At 41.0% G+C, this 14,671-nt stretch overlaps 2 protein-coding genes across 2 annotated transcripts in view; both read left to right on the top strand.

The window, feature by feature from the left end:
- Nucleotides 1-1,221, top strand: part of abcg4a (ATP-binding cassette, sub-family G (WHITE), member 4a) — a 128,439-nt gene extending 127,218 nt beyond the window's left edge. The window contains exon 15 of the mRNA XM_060846682.1: nt 640-1,221. Within this exon, the coding sequence (XP_060702665.1) occupies nt 640-865 (226 nt within the window). The 3' untranslated portion in view covers nt 866-1,221. The remainder of the gene's footprint in view (nt 1-639) is intronic.
- Nucleotides 1,222-12,638: 11,417 nt separating this feature from the next.
- Nucleotides 12,639-14,671, top strand: part of rnf214 (ring finger protein 214) — a 61,490-nt gene continuing 59,457 nt past the window's right edge. Inside the window, exon 1 of the mRNA XM_060846776.1 lies at nt 12,639-12,959. The gene's annotated coding sequence lies outside the window, so the exon portion shown is untranslated. The remainder of the gene's footprint in view (nt 12,960-14,671) is intronic.

Here is a 14,671-nt window from a genome sequence, read left to right as displayed (position 1 = left end):
TGGGACCCAGTTATGCCTGCCAGTCCATCTTCCACAGTTACACCGGCACCACCCCCACCTGTTCCTCCACTACTCTATCGGCGTCACCTTATGTTCCCATGACGGGGTTGAGCAGTTCATCAACTTCACCAATACATTCCATCCTGACCTCAAATTCACCTGGACCATCTCGGACACCTCCCTCCCCTTCCTGGACCTCTGCATCACCGTCTCCAGTGACCAACTAACAAGACATCTACTACACGCCCACTGACTCCCACAGCTACCTGGACCACAACTCCTCCCACCCTACCTCCTGTAAAAACGCCATCTCTTATTCCCAATTCCAAAACCCATCTGTTCCCAGGATGACCAATTTCACCTCAGAAAGTCCGAGATGACCTCCTTCTTCCATGATCGCAATTCCTGCTGTGCTTTCCCAGCAACCCATCAACTATAATGGAAGTGTCAATTATGCTTCCACGAGGCTATTTTGATGGTGGTGTCAAGGTGACCATACATGATGATGAGAGGGTTAAGGTTTTCTACGCAGGCAATTTTGGTGAGATCTGTGACATAACATGAGCTAAATTTACTTATGCAGCAATTGATTTTAAAGCAGTAATATTGCCATTTGCTGTTTTTTTCTCACTGACGCAGGTACGGCTTTGAAGGCGTCATCCTGTCAATATATGGACTGGACAGAAAAAACCTGACCTGCAATACTGGGTTTTGCCCGTTTAAGGAACCAAAGAAAATTCTGCAAGTAATGGATGTGCAGGACTCAAAACTTTACATGGATTTCATTGTCCTTGGTATTTTCTTCATTATCTTGCGTTTCCTGGCTTACCTCGTTCTTCGATACAAAGTCAAGTCCGAGAGATAGAGAGAGAGAGCTTCACTGCAGGTGAATATTCTGCAGCGTTCAGTCGTATTGTCTATGAGCTGGATTCATTCTGCTGAACTTGTGTTTTGGATGTGGCCTGTATTAGGCTCATCAGCCACGGGATGGGCATCAAAGCCAGAGAGATCATTACAAGACTAAATCTCCAAATGTCACAATGGCTGGTGATGGGCCTTTTGATTTCAAAGATCTTATTTTTGCTGCTGCAGTTACTTTATTGAAACTTGATTAACCCTTACCCATCCAGAGAACAATTTATCAAAAGAAAATGCAACTTTTTGGAAGTTGTAAATGAAATAATTCTGCATGGGCCTTCTGCACACTGACAATTCAAGGAAGTTACACCCAAACATTTACATGTTTCAAGAAACCCTGTTTGTCAATTATAGTTATATGTCACTCTAAAGTATATATCTTTTTTTAAATGAAACTTTGATTTTCAATCAGGGCTGTTATTAAGCACAGTTTTTTGTAGAACAATGTATGCTTTATCTCTCTCCTGGAGCATGTTAGCTTATAGCATGTCTTGTCAAATTATTATAATTGTAAGTATAAAGAAAAATCAAAGCGAAGCAGTATAAACCAAAACTGTTATAATAGGCAATGTGGAAAGTCTATTTAGTTTCTGAAATTTCAAAAGTATATTTAAAAACAAGTCTTGAAAGTGTTAAACATTTAAAATAACCGTAGTGTAATCATTTTTTTACAGAATTTTATATTACGCCTGTTGATTTTTTTGGGTATTTGGAGGTTTCCTTCCTTCGTTACTTGAAAAAAAAAATCAATGTTATTAATGCATTCCTCTGACTCCAAACATCAAACCTTTTCTGACCACAACCTCCTGACCTATTTATTTTGGGTCACGATGTTGTTGTGACAGAAATCCTGCCCCATTTGTGCGTCTGTATTTAATAATATACCAATGTTCATATTCACCACAGGAGTTATCATCTTAAAATATACCAATTCTATAAAAATTTAGAACATTTGGCTCAAAAATTTACAATTTCTGAGTTTTTGCCACATTTCAACTCAATTTTAATTATTGCTGTATGGTTTCTTCCACATGACGCTGTGGGTAATGTCCTCACTGCCATACAGCCTGGATCCTTCAGAAATGCATTACAAAGCCTTGTGAGGCATCCTTGCTGTCTGGTGAGTGGGAACAATCAGAGAAATCGTGAGTGAAATTGGCTTTTGAATCAGATGAATGCAGGAGTATTGGGAAAAACTCTGATAGGCATTGCACAGGACAAAAGTTTTTTTTTGTGTTAGGTGCAAGTCCTTTTCCTACACGTCTCTGTATTTTATGTTGCATAGGTGTTAATGATGAGTTATTCAGAGTTTGCATTGAAATTTAATCATCAAACTTGCTGTTCTCTAGTCTGGATAAATGATGACAAATCTATTGCTTGGCTTAGTCCTAAATAATCTGTAAAGCATGTTCATTTCCCATGGTGCATTCTTATTTATCTCAAGTACTAAGTAAGGAGCCAAGTACATTCACAAAAATGAGAAGATGGATGTCATGGTGTCTGTCCTTCTCCTTTAGATTAACTTAGACAGCATTTATAATCAGTATCCGCTGTAACATGTGGATTCTCCTTCAAACATGTTCCAGTGATTAAAATGTAGCATCTCCATAAAATAGGAAAACTGTGATGATGTCCTAATTTTACATTATACAAATGAACTTCTTCAGAAATATCATTGCAAAGTGCAACCTGACACAGTACTGCAAAATCTTACAGTCAATGATCTACTGAACCTTTGACCTCATTGCCGTAACAGGCAGTCATGTGTGAGACTGTTTGCTTGTACAGTTTTAACATTTTAATTTCTGTACAGTTCAGAGTAACTTCCCTGCCAAAGGCTTGCACTGTTCATACAGAATCTCCTGCAGTCACGGTGAATAAATAAAATCAGACTTGCACTTCTGTAGCGCCTTTCATGACCACCTGAAGTTTTATGCTGCTGTGGGGCCAGTTAAGAATCTTTGAAGGTTTGTTACTGATGCAGCGCAGAAAATCCTGCACAACTTTGTTCACTCACTTTATCTTTTTGTCTGTCAATATTTTTTATTGCTGTGCTCAATTTTCCAGTATGTCTCCACCATTTATATTTTATTTGAAGTTTTTGGACAACTCACCTGGAGCCCCACTCACTTGGATGTGAAATCCTCATTCTATTTCTCCAAGGTCCAAAATAGATTTTAGGTCAGAGGTTTTTTTTTTACATACAAGATGTCTTTTCACCCCAAAAACGATACTGTAGGAGGTGCTGGTGATGGTTTGATGACCCTAATGAGTAACTGCTTTAACTATTTAACTATCCACCCTTCACTGTTCGGTATCTGAAGACAGAAGAGTGTCATGTGAATTATGAACAAAATGTAAGCTGTGTTAGAGCCATTAGCTGTTCTCTTCCACAGACTATGTACTGTATAACCTAGTCTATTGTGCACTCCATACGGCCCAGTTTATTTCTCAAGAAATTACACTGAAAATATTGTTCTTTCCAAAACCTTCTTCAGAATAAGCAATAAATCAAAGAAATCTCCTGCATCTGTATTGTAGAACTTTAACCTGGTTGAATTCCTTAACTTGGTTCTCAAATGATCCCAGAAATTAAGGGGACCCTTATATTCTCAAACCCACTTAATAACCTTGATAATATGAAAAGCCAACCTTTTGTTTTTCCTCTGATTATTGTCCTTCATAATGCTGTTTCAAAGATAAAACAATTTAAAGTTTTTTTTTCAGAAACCAAGAAAAAAAAATGTAAATGGTGCAATCTTGACAAGAGGGAAGCTAATCTTTTATGTTTGCAGAATAAATACAATTGTAATATTTAACTGCCATATATGTATATATTGATCTAAACGGTCTGCAAGGATGTCAAAAAATTCAGCACGTTCATAAGACCCATTTGTATTGTACAGTTCACAAAAGCTAATGCTGCAGATGTCTGGTGACAGTCTACAGTAGCAACGTTTCCATGAAGCTTTTGCCATTTTTTAAGAATGAGCCTCATCATCAGGGCAATCTTGTTCTAAAAACAACTTGAAAGACAATGCAGAATTCCAGAAGTCAAAACTGACTGTAAACTATTTTTAATTGCAAGTCGCATTAATCCAAGTCAAAGTAGTGCAGTGACAATGGAAATTTCCTGAGTTATTTTATTAAAAATGCTTAATTGGAACTACTTGGTAACTTTTGAGTTTTGAGTCAAGCCAAAAACTATTTGGAATTACCTGGAACTTGAAATGTGCTTGATCAGCTGGACAGAGTTCACATTTGTGATGAGAACCACTGGAAATATTAATCTATCTTTAATGCAGTTGTTAATCATCCTTCTTTATTTAAAGAATTAACATCCATTTTAAGATTTTATTTCTGCTGAGATAACAACTGTCTCAGCAGTACATGTTTTTGATGCTATGGCTAAGTAATTTAGATGCATTACTGCAGCCGGTGCTGTCGAGAATGGGTTGGGCTCGCTCATCTTTCATGGCTTCAAGTCTTTCTAAATATCCTTACACTGCTTTTAGGAAAAGAAATTCTGGTTTAGCTCCTGATTGGTCCTGATCTACAACTGACTCCTGAGACAGGAAAGTGAAGAGTTAAGATCCTGGCAAGCCGACATCTTTAGGAGATAAGGTGAGGAAAACGAAGAAGTAAAGAAAATGCAGAAAAATCTGTGAGCCAATCATTTCTCTGCCTGTTGAGTTGAGGACAGTGCGATAGTCCCATTGCTCACCATTTGAACAGAAGCCTCTCCCTTGAACAACTACAGAGAAGGCGAGTCTATTGTACACTGGAGTTTAGAAGGGCAAGGAAGATGTTGAATGATCTTGGCAAGGCAGAATGTTTACTCGTGTGTGTCCAGAACTGTTTTAAAATTAGTAGTCACTCCTTTGGAACCGAGATGAGGGGACTTTCTTTCTCTCACAGGATAGGTCTGGCTTTGTAACTCTGTGCCTCAGAAGTCAGTGATGGCAGGGTGATTGAATACTTTTTAGGCATAAGTGTATAATATTCTTATTAAGTAGTGAATAAAAGATAGATTGGAACGTGGAATTTGGAGCACAAGCCAATCAACTATGTTCCTATTGAATGGCGGAGCAGGCTTGGAGAGTGAATGATCTGTTTCAGCACATATTTCATTTGTTAGTAATGAGATTCAGAATGGCAAATAATGTGTCAGATCATAAAACTCTTGAAACTACACATGTATTTTGTCAGAGAGACTCTGCTCTGGGCATGGAGCCGTGCTCCAATGGAGAATGATAAATTTGACTCTTCACCTTGGACAAGCTTTGGCTAGAAGTGGCACTTTTTGAAAAATATCTATGTGGTTTTTGGCCTGGAGTAAGATGTGACATCATCCAGACAAAACACATTTGATGAGAGAAAGTTGAGAAATGTGAGAAACTCTTTAAGTGTAGCTGTAACTGTAAGACATTGCACTTATGTAAGATGTAGCTCTACACTGTGATCAGGTAAAGCCAGTATTCTGAAAGTATTAGATCAAATGGACTGAAGTCCTTCTACATCTGAACCTGTTTAAATCAGTTGATCATTGTATCCACTGTGCTACAGAAGATATTATTAGTTTTACATGTTCATTAATGTTTAAAAAAGGTTCAATTTTGTACCTTTGCTGGAAAAATGTTTGACCTACATGCTATTTTGTTGAAATCCCAACCATTCAATGACATCCAGATTTCTTCCTCTTAATTGATATTCAATGACTTGCGTAGAAAATGTCGACATGAATTTGTGTGACCTCTGAGGAGAAATAAGATTGGGCTTGGACGTGCTGCTGTTCAATGTTCAATAGTTGACTGAAACTCATTGTGGTCCATGTGGAAAGTGACTTCTTAGCTGGGTTTTGGGAGGGCCATTGGAACCTTTGGAACTGAATGGAAGTGGAAAAGTCAGTGATTTCTGGAGCGAGAAAGGTTGAGTAACAATCTATGCATGAAGAGGTTTAAGGCCAGTGCATACTATTTTGATAAAGCTTTAAAGGATGGTTTATCTTAGTGAATTAACCAAACTTGATTTCTTTCCATGGCTAGTTCTGTTTACATGGTACATGCTAAACATTTAACTGTCAGACTCATTTTTAAACAGAACTGAAGTTGAACACATGGGTCATGGATCAATAATGTTTATGCAAATCATCTCCCAAGTTGCTAATGAATGTTTATAGAGTGACTCTTGTTCTACTGTACATTACTTTCTGTAAAAGGTTTCTGTCACATATAATACAAATAAAATAATTATTTATATCCTGACCTTTGTTCTATAGTGTGCTGAAGACAGAGGGTATTGTTCTCTTACACACAATAAATAGATGAAAATCGTATGAAATGTAGAGATAACTAATGGTGATTAAATATGACAACTTGTGTTGTCACTTGCCCTATTTTAACAAGAGGTTGACATACTCAGAAATCTCAAAGGTTTGAACTTGATGTAGAGAATGAAGGTTTCACCTGGCCATTATGTATGTGCCTATTTCTATCTCCATAGCATCTTCTGTCTTTGCCCTATCTCCAGGTCATCTGCAGCTGAAAAGCTAACCTAAGCCTTATTAACAAATGCAAATTAGAAGCCATTTGCCCCATTGAATCTGCCCCATCATTCAATGAAACAATATTTGATCTAATACACATTCTCACCTATCCTGCCTGAAAAGCTTTGCTTAACCAGAATCCATCTCCAAATATCTTCACTTTTAAAATTCTTACCTTTAGGAAGGGTGAGTCTGGGTGGGATGCTCTTCAGAAGATTAGTATGGACTTGATGGGACAAATGGCCTGCTTCCATGCTGTAGGGATTAAATGATGAACCTCTCCTGATATGAAAATCCTTCCATGCCCAGGAACATTCTAGTGAAGCTTATCTGGACCGCCTTCAATGCCAGTATACATTTCCTCAGGTAAGGGGACCAGGACCGTTCACAATATTCTAAGCATGGTCTACCTAGTACTTCACACAATTTTATCAAGATTTCCCTACTTTTATACTCCATTCCCTTTGAAATAAAGGCCAACATTTCATTTGCCTTCCCTATTACCTGATGAATTTAGATGTGAGCTTTTTTTGTGATTTATATAAGGGGACACCCACATCTGTCTGTGCTGCAGCTTTCTGCAGACTTCCTCCATTTAAAAAGTATTCAGCCTCTCTATTTTACTTGCCAAAGCACAATGACCTCATATTTTGCCACATTATATTCCATCTGCCAAGTCTTTGCATACTGACGCAACTTGTTTATACCCATCTGATTCTTTCCATCATCCTGACCATCTCCTTCCCACCATTTTTGTTTCATTCACAATCTTGGTGATAGTACGTTCACTTTTCTCATCCAAGTCATTAAATGGTACAGGGGTCCCAATTTGCAAACATGCGACTTACAGATGCTCTTGCTTACAAAGGTGATCCCATACAGGGATGTAATTTTTATGACCCAGCAGTTGAACATTTCCTGTAATCTAGAATAGCTGCTTACAAGACCATAAGAACATAAGATATAGGAGCGTAATTAGGTCATTCAGCCCATCAAATCTGCTCCACCATTTGACCATGGCTGACATGTTTTTCAACTAGGTAAAAACGAGGACTGTAGATGCTGGAAACCAGAGTCTAGGTTAGAGTGGTGCTGGAAAAGCACAGTGAGTCTGTCTCTTACTGCAACCCCCAGATCATCTCCTCTGCCCTGAAGCTCTTCAACCATGTCCTGAAACAGACTCGCTACCACAGTCATATTTGCTTTCTTAGTGCCTGCCTCAACCCCAGGGCATCAATGTGGACTTCACCAGTTTCCTCATTTCCCCTTCCCCCACTTCATCCCAGCTTCAGTCTTCCAGCTCAGCACCGCCCTCATGATCTGTCCTACCTGCCTATCTTCCTTTCCATTTATCCACTCCACCCTCCTCTCTGACCTATCACCTTCATCCCACCCCCATTCATCCATTGTACTCTTTGCTACCTTCCCCCACCCTCCTCTCTGACCTATCACCTCCATCCCCACCCCCATTCATCTATTGTACTCTTTTCTACCTTCCCCCACCCTCCTCTCTGACCTATCACCTCCATCCCCACCCCCATTCATCCATTGTACTCTTTGCTACCTTCCCCCACCCTCCTCTCTGACCTATCACCTCCATCCCCATCCCCATTCACCTGTTGTACTCTATTCTACTTTCTCCCCACCCCCACACACCTCTCATTTATCTCTCCACTCTGCAGACACCCTGCCTCTATTCCTGATGAAGGGTTTTTGCCCGAAACATCAATTTTCCTGCTCCTCGGATGCTGCCTGACCTGCTGTGCATTTCCAGCACCACTCTAATCCTGACATGTTTTTCAACACCATTCCCCTTGCCTTCTCCTCATAATTCTTGATCCCTTTACCAGTCAAGAACCTGTCTAACTCTGTCTTAAATACACTCAAAGACCTCCACAGCCTTCGAAGGTAATGAGAGTCACAGATTCACCACCCGCTGGCTGAAGAGATTCCTCATCTCAGTTCTAAGGGGTCATCCTAGTGCCCTCGGGTCCTAGTCTCTCCTACTAGTGGAAATGTCCACTTTGTCCAGGCCTCTCAGTGTTCTGTAAGTTTCAATCAAATTCCCCCTCATCCTTCTAAATTCCACTGAATAAAGACCCAGAGTCATAGAGTCATACAGCAAGGAAATAGACCACTCTGTCCTACTGGTCCAAGCTCACCATAATCCCAAAAATAACCAATCTTACTTGCCTGCATTTAGCCCATAACCGACCAGAGATTTCTTATTCTTGTTCAAATGTCTGTCCAAAGGATTCAGTCCCCACAAGCCTCTGTGGAGTTTGACAGATTCACCACTCTCTGACTGAAGAAATTCCTCCTCATCTCAGTTGCAAAGGGTCGACCCTTCACCCTGAGATTGTATCCTCAGGTCATAGTTTCTGCCACTAGTGAAAACATCTTCTCCATGTCCAGTCCATAAAAGCCTTTTAGTATCCTTTAAGTTTCAGTCAGATCCCCCTCATCCTTCTAAACTTCAAGTACAGACCCAGAGCCCTCAACCGTTCCTCATGTGACAAGCCTTTTGTTTCTGGAATCATTCTTGTAAACCTCTGCTGCATCCCCTCCTATGTCAGTGCATCCTCCCTGAGGTATGGGATCCAAAACTGCTCACAGTATTTCAGATGCTGTCTGACTGGAGCCTTATACAGCCTCAACAGCATACCTCTGCTCTTGGTTCTGAGTCACTCTGAAATAAATCTCAACTTTGCATTTGCTTCCTAAGTGTCAACTGAACCTGTGTGTTAACCTGAAGAGAATCCAGGAGTAGGACTCGCAAGTCCCTTTGCGCTTCAGATTTTTGAAGCCTTTTCTCATTTAGAAAATAGCCTGTGCCTCTAGTCTTCCTATCAATATGTATTCCCCACAGTCTGCCATTTTGTACTCCATCTGCCACTTCTTTGCCCACATGCCTAGCATCATCAAGTCCTTCAGCAGCCTCCCCAACATTACCTGCGCCTCCACCTGGCTTTATGTCATCTGCAAACTTAGCAACAATGCCCTCAGTGCCATTATCTAGAAGGTACCGAAGCCTAAACACACGCACCAGCTGGTTTCAAAACAGTTTGTACCCTACTGTTGTTAGAATTCTTAATGGGCTCTCAAACTCTTAACATTCACCTGTACCTGTGTTTTTGTTTTTGCCACTGCTTACCTATTATTTACTATCTTTGTGACTTAACTCTGTGATCTGCCTGTATTGCTCGCAAGACAAAGCTTTTCACTGTGCCCCGGTACACGTGACTATAAATTCAATTCAATTCAATTCAAATTGTTCATGTATAATATGAAAAGCTGTGGTCTAACACTAACCCCAGCTTTACGTTGTCCTGCATTGTGTTCTGACTTGCATACAAGTCGACTTGCGGACTCCAGAATAGAACCTGGTCACAACCCAGAGACTGCCTGTATTGTAAATAACTGTGGTTCCTGTGGCACTCCACACTATACTGACTGCCATTCTGAAATTGCCTCATTTATCCCAACTCTCTGTCTTCAATTAGTTAGCTAATCCTCTAGCCATACTAATATATTACTCTCAACACCATGGGCTCATGTCATGTGCAGTACCTTTCAAATTTACCTTACTACCTTACCTTACAACTTTATCTCCCTGCACGTGACTTTCTGAAAGAATTCTAAAATATTTGTCAGCCATGATTTTCCCTTCAGTCAGGCTAACTGCTGCATTACATTATGTTTCATTAAATGCTCTGCTATGACACCCTTTATAATAGATTCTAACATTTCTCCTATTAAGGAAACTTTCTTGTAGTTTCCCTGCTTGTTATCTCCTTTTTGGTTAAGGGTGTTACATTGGCAAATTTGTAATTCTCCAAGACTTCCAGAATCTAATGATTCTTTGAAGATTACTCCCAGTGCATCTACTATCTCTGTAGCTACTTCCTTTAATCTCCTCAGATGCATCCCACCCAGTCTGGGGGGCCTTAGCAGTCTTTAGCCCCACCAGTTTCTCTAATACTTTTTTTTATTGTAATACTTATTGCAATGATTTTCTCTCCCTTTTATGTTCCTTGATTGTTTAGTATGTTTGGAATATTATTAGTATGTTCTACCATGAAGATTCATGCAGTCTTTATTCAACTATCCTGCCATTCCCTGCTTCCCCATTATTATAATCCCAGCCTCATTCTCCGAGTGGTCTATGTTGTCTCTTCAAAAATATTTAAAGAAATATATTGACCCTTCCTCTTGCTCTATTGGATCCACAATATAACGTCCTCGGAAACTGTCCCAAATACACTGCACAAATTCTTCCTCGTGACTACCTATGATTTTCTTAATGTACGTAGAGATTGGAATCACCCATCACATAAATTGCTGGAAAAACTCAGCAGGTCTGGCAGCATCTGTGGAGAGAAATCAGAATTAATGTTTCAGGCCCATTGACCCTTCCTCAGTTCTGATTTCTCTCTACAGGTGCTGCCAGACCTACTGAGCTTTCCCAGCAATTTCTGATTTCCAGCTAGATTAGATTACTTACAGTGTGGAAACAGGCCCTTCAGCCCAACCAGTCCACACTGACCCGCAACCCACCCATACCCCTACATTTACCCCTTATCTAACACTACGGGCAATTTAGCATGGCCAATTCACCTGACCCGCACATCTTTGGACTGTGAGGAAACCGGAGGAAATCCACGCAGACACGGGGCGAATGTGCAAACTCCACACAGTCGGGAATTGAACCAGGGTCTCTGGCGCTGTGAGGCAGCAGTGCTAACCACTGTGCCACCGCGCCACCCACTAGTTCTTTATTTTGTATTTAGAATCATCCATGATAGAATACTTATCTTACATGTCTCTTGATTTATTCATTGACCAAGAGAATAGCAAGTAAAATAATCTGGAGAAGGATGATCTAGAATCTGTGTTGTGATCCCACTAGGTTTTATCTCAGTAAATCATGTGGATGGGAACCATTCAATTACCTTTCCCTCAATCTTCTCAAAATAAACAGTCCTGTCCCAACTTTTCCAATTTATTTGCCTTATTGAATTAAGGATCTCAGTCCCTTCTCCTGCCTATACAAGGCAATGCAGAAACAGCATGGAGGAGCACAGGCAAGGTGGGGTCAGTTAGAGTCATATAATCATAGAGATGTCCAGCACGGAGACAGACCCTTCAGTCCGCCTTGTCTACGATGACCAGGTAACCTAAATTAATTTAGTCCCACTTGCAAGCACTTGGCCCATATCCTTCTAAAGCCTTCCTATTCTTGTACCCATCCAAATGCATTTTAAATGTTGTAATTGTGCCAGCCTCCACCACTTCCTCTGGCAGCTCATTCCATACACGTACCACTCTCTATGTCAAACCTTTGGCACTGAGGTCCCTTTTATATCTTTCCCCTCTCACCCCAAACATATGCCCTCTAGTTCTGGACTCCCCCACCCAGTGAAAAGACCTCATCGATTTAGCCTCTCCATGCCCATGATTTTATAAACCTCCATGAGGTCACCCCTCAGCCTTTGGCGTGACAGACACTTTGCCCATGTAGCAAGGGTGGCATGGTGGCTGAGTGGTTAGCACCGCTGCCTCACAGCGCCAGGGACCTGGGTTTGATTCCAGCCTTGGATGACCGTGTGGAGTTTGCACATTCTCTCCTGTGTCTGCGTGGGTTTTCTCTGGGTGCTCTGGTTTCTTCCCACAGTGCAGGTTAGGTGAACTGGCTGTGGTAAGTTGCCCATAGCGTTCAGGGATGTGTAGGTTAGGAGCATTAGTCAGTGGAAATGTAGAGTAATACGGTAGGGAAATGGGTCTCGGTGGGATACTTTTCAGAGGGTTAGTATGGACTTGTTTGGCCAAATGGCCTGTTTCCACACTGTAGGGATAACACCAACAATATGGATTGTGGAAGATTCTTATTCTCAACCTCTCCCCTCACTCTCCCTAGTCATCTTCCCTTAATGCGGGAGCAGTGCCATTATCAGGTAACACTTGAAGGGAAAAGGCGATGTCGCAGTTTGGATTTTTTTTAGAAAATGCATTCAATTTATGATGCACGGAAGTGGGGTTAGAACTCATGAAAAATAAATTGTGCAAATATGGGAATGCTTTTTTTTCAACAAACTGACTGCACATGTCCTTTGAGGTCAGGTGTGTTCTGTGGGTGTTTCAGCTCCTTGCAGCCTGATTCCCATTTCCTAGCAGAATGACCGAGTTGCAGGGATTGTGCTGAGAGGGAAGGAGTGTTTGCCTGCTCTCGGGGCTAAAGCGTGCAGTCACAGTGGACAGTGCGGCGCAACAAGTTTGCTTTAAAGTTCTTTTCCTTCAAAAGCTGTTTCGGTGTAATTGTTCCCTCCACAAACTGAACTTGTATCGGTGTTTAGTAACTTTCTTTGCTCCTTTTGTTTGTACTCGGAGTTGGAAATCTGTTAAAACCATTTGTAAAGTTAAACGTTCTGTGTAAAACTTATTGCAATGTGGGACTAATCGCCTGTTAAAGTGCATCGGCCCAAATTTATTATAATTGGTAAGTGTTTCTCATGTACCGTCCTGCCAGTGAGGAATCCTGTTCGGGATGGGTGGTTTGCCGCTGGACTGCTTTACTTTCACTTTCTGTTCGTTGTTTAAAACTTTGAAGTTATTCGTTTGCACCGAATGGGTATCACTTGATTATGCATAAGACTATTAAATCAGAGAAATATTGAGAGTAGGTCATTCAAGTCAAGATTAAAGTGGTGCTGGAAAAGCACAGCAGGTCAGGCAACATCCCAGGAGCAGGAAAATCGACCTTTCGGGCAAAAACCCTTCATTATTCAGCCCTTTGAGCCTGCTCCTTCATTTTATGCAGTCATGGCTAACCATTCACCCCAGTTCCTGCTCTATCCCCAGTCCCTTTGAGCTCTCAGACTGAAGATTTACAATTTCTAATTCCTTCTTGAAAACATTCAGTGTTTATTTTTGTGAAGGGGAGAGAATCTCCTGTTAATTTTTTTCTTTCTTTAACCCCCACACTACCGCCTAACTGCGGCAGTGCTTATTTTTCTCCAGCACCCATGGTGTGTGTATGTGTGCAGATGTGAGACACAAAGTGCACAAATCTTTATTTAATTTCCACCACCAGGAAGAAAGGAAACACCCGAGTGGCCTGTGACAAGCAGCGCCCTTCACATCAAAGGGCAATGCTGTGTGATCAAACAGTGAAGGGGAACATTCAATGTTTAAGCTTCACTTGCTTTCAATGGCAGAGGCTGAGCACTCTCAGGGTGAGGACATTTCTCCCCAGCTCAGTCCAAATGGCGCACCCCCATCCTTAAGCTGTGACCCCTGGAGTCACCAGCCATTGGGAATATCCTTCCTGTATTTAGTTATTAGGATTGTTTAGGTTTCTGTGTAAATCCCTCATTTTACTAAACTCCGGTGAATATAGTCATTGAGTTACTCCAGTGTGGAAGCAGGCCTTATGGTCCATTGACTTATCCCCATCTCTGTAACTGCATTTCCCATGATCAATCCATCTCACCTGCACATCTTTTGACTGGGGAAGGAAACCCACACAGACACAGGGAGAATGTGCACACTCCTCCCAGTCATCAGAGGGTCCAATTGAACCCGGGTCCCTGGCACTGTGAGGCAGCAGTGCTAACCACCGAGCCACCATTACACCCAATTGTAACTGATCATAAGACATACGTGTAGGAATAAGCCATTCTGCACATTGAATCTGCTCCACTGTTCAATGAGATTGTGCTTAATCTGATAATACTCAATTCCACTTTCCTACCTTTTCCCTCTAATCCTTCATTCCCTCTCTGTCTTAACTTTAAGTGTATTTAATGACGTATCCTTGATAGTCCTCTGTAGTAAGGAACTTCACAGATTCACTACCCTCTAAGAAAATCATTTTTGCGGTTAGCATTATATCATTCAAAAATAACTCTAGATTGTTTCAGAAAGTTATATTTTGGAATCTTGTTTGAGTAATAACTCACTGCCACATCCTGCCACTCCCAGGTTGGTAGAAAAGTGATTGTGGGTCGATCTAGAATGAGAGGTCATAGTTTTAAACCGAGGTCATAGTTTTAAACCAAGGTATGGCAGATTTAGAACAAGAGAAGACGAATTATGCCTTTCAAATGATGATGTATCTATGGAAGTCATTCTCCCAGAGTGTGGTGGACACTGAGTAAATGTGAGGAAGAGAAAGATTTGTATTAGTAATGGGTGGAAGGGTTATGGGGA

This window comes from Hemiscyllium ocellatum, chromosome 29 (assembly GCF_020745735.1).
Source record: "Hemiscyllium ocellatum isolate sHemOce1 chromosome 29, sHemOce1.pat.X.cur, whole genome shotgun sequence".
Classification (NCBI taxonomy): Eukaryota; Metazoa; Chordata; class Chondrichthyes; order Orectolobiformes; family Hemiscylliidae; genus Hemiscyllium; species Hemiscyllium ocellatum.
This window is presented reverse-complemented; position numbering and strand designations above follow the sequence as displayed.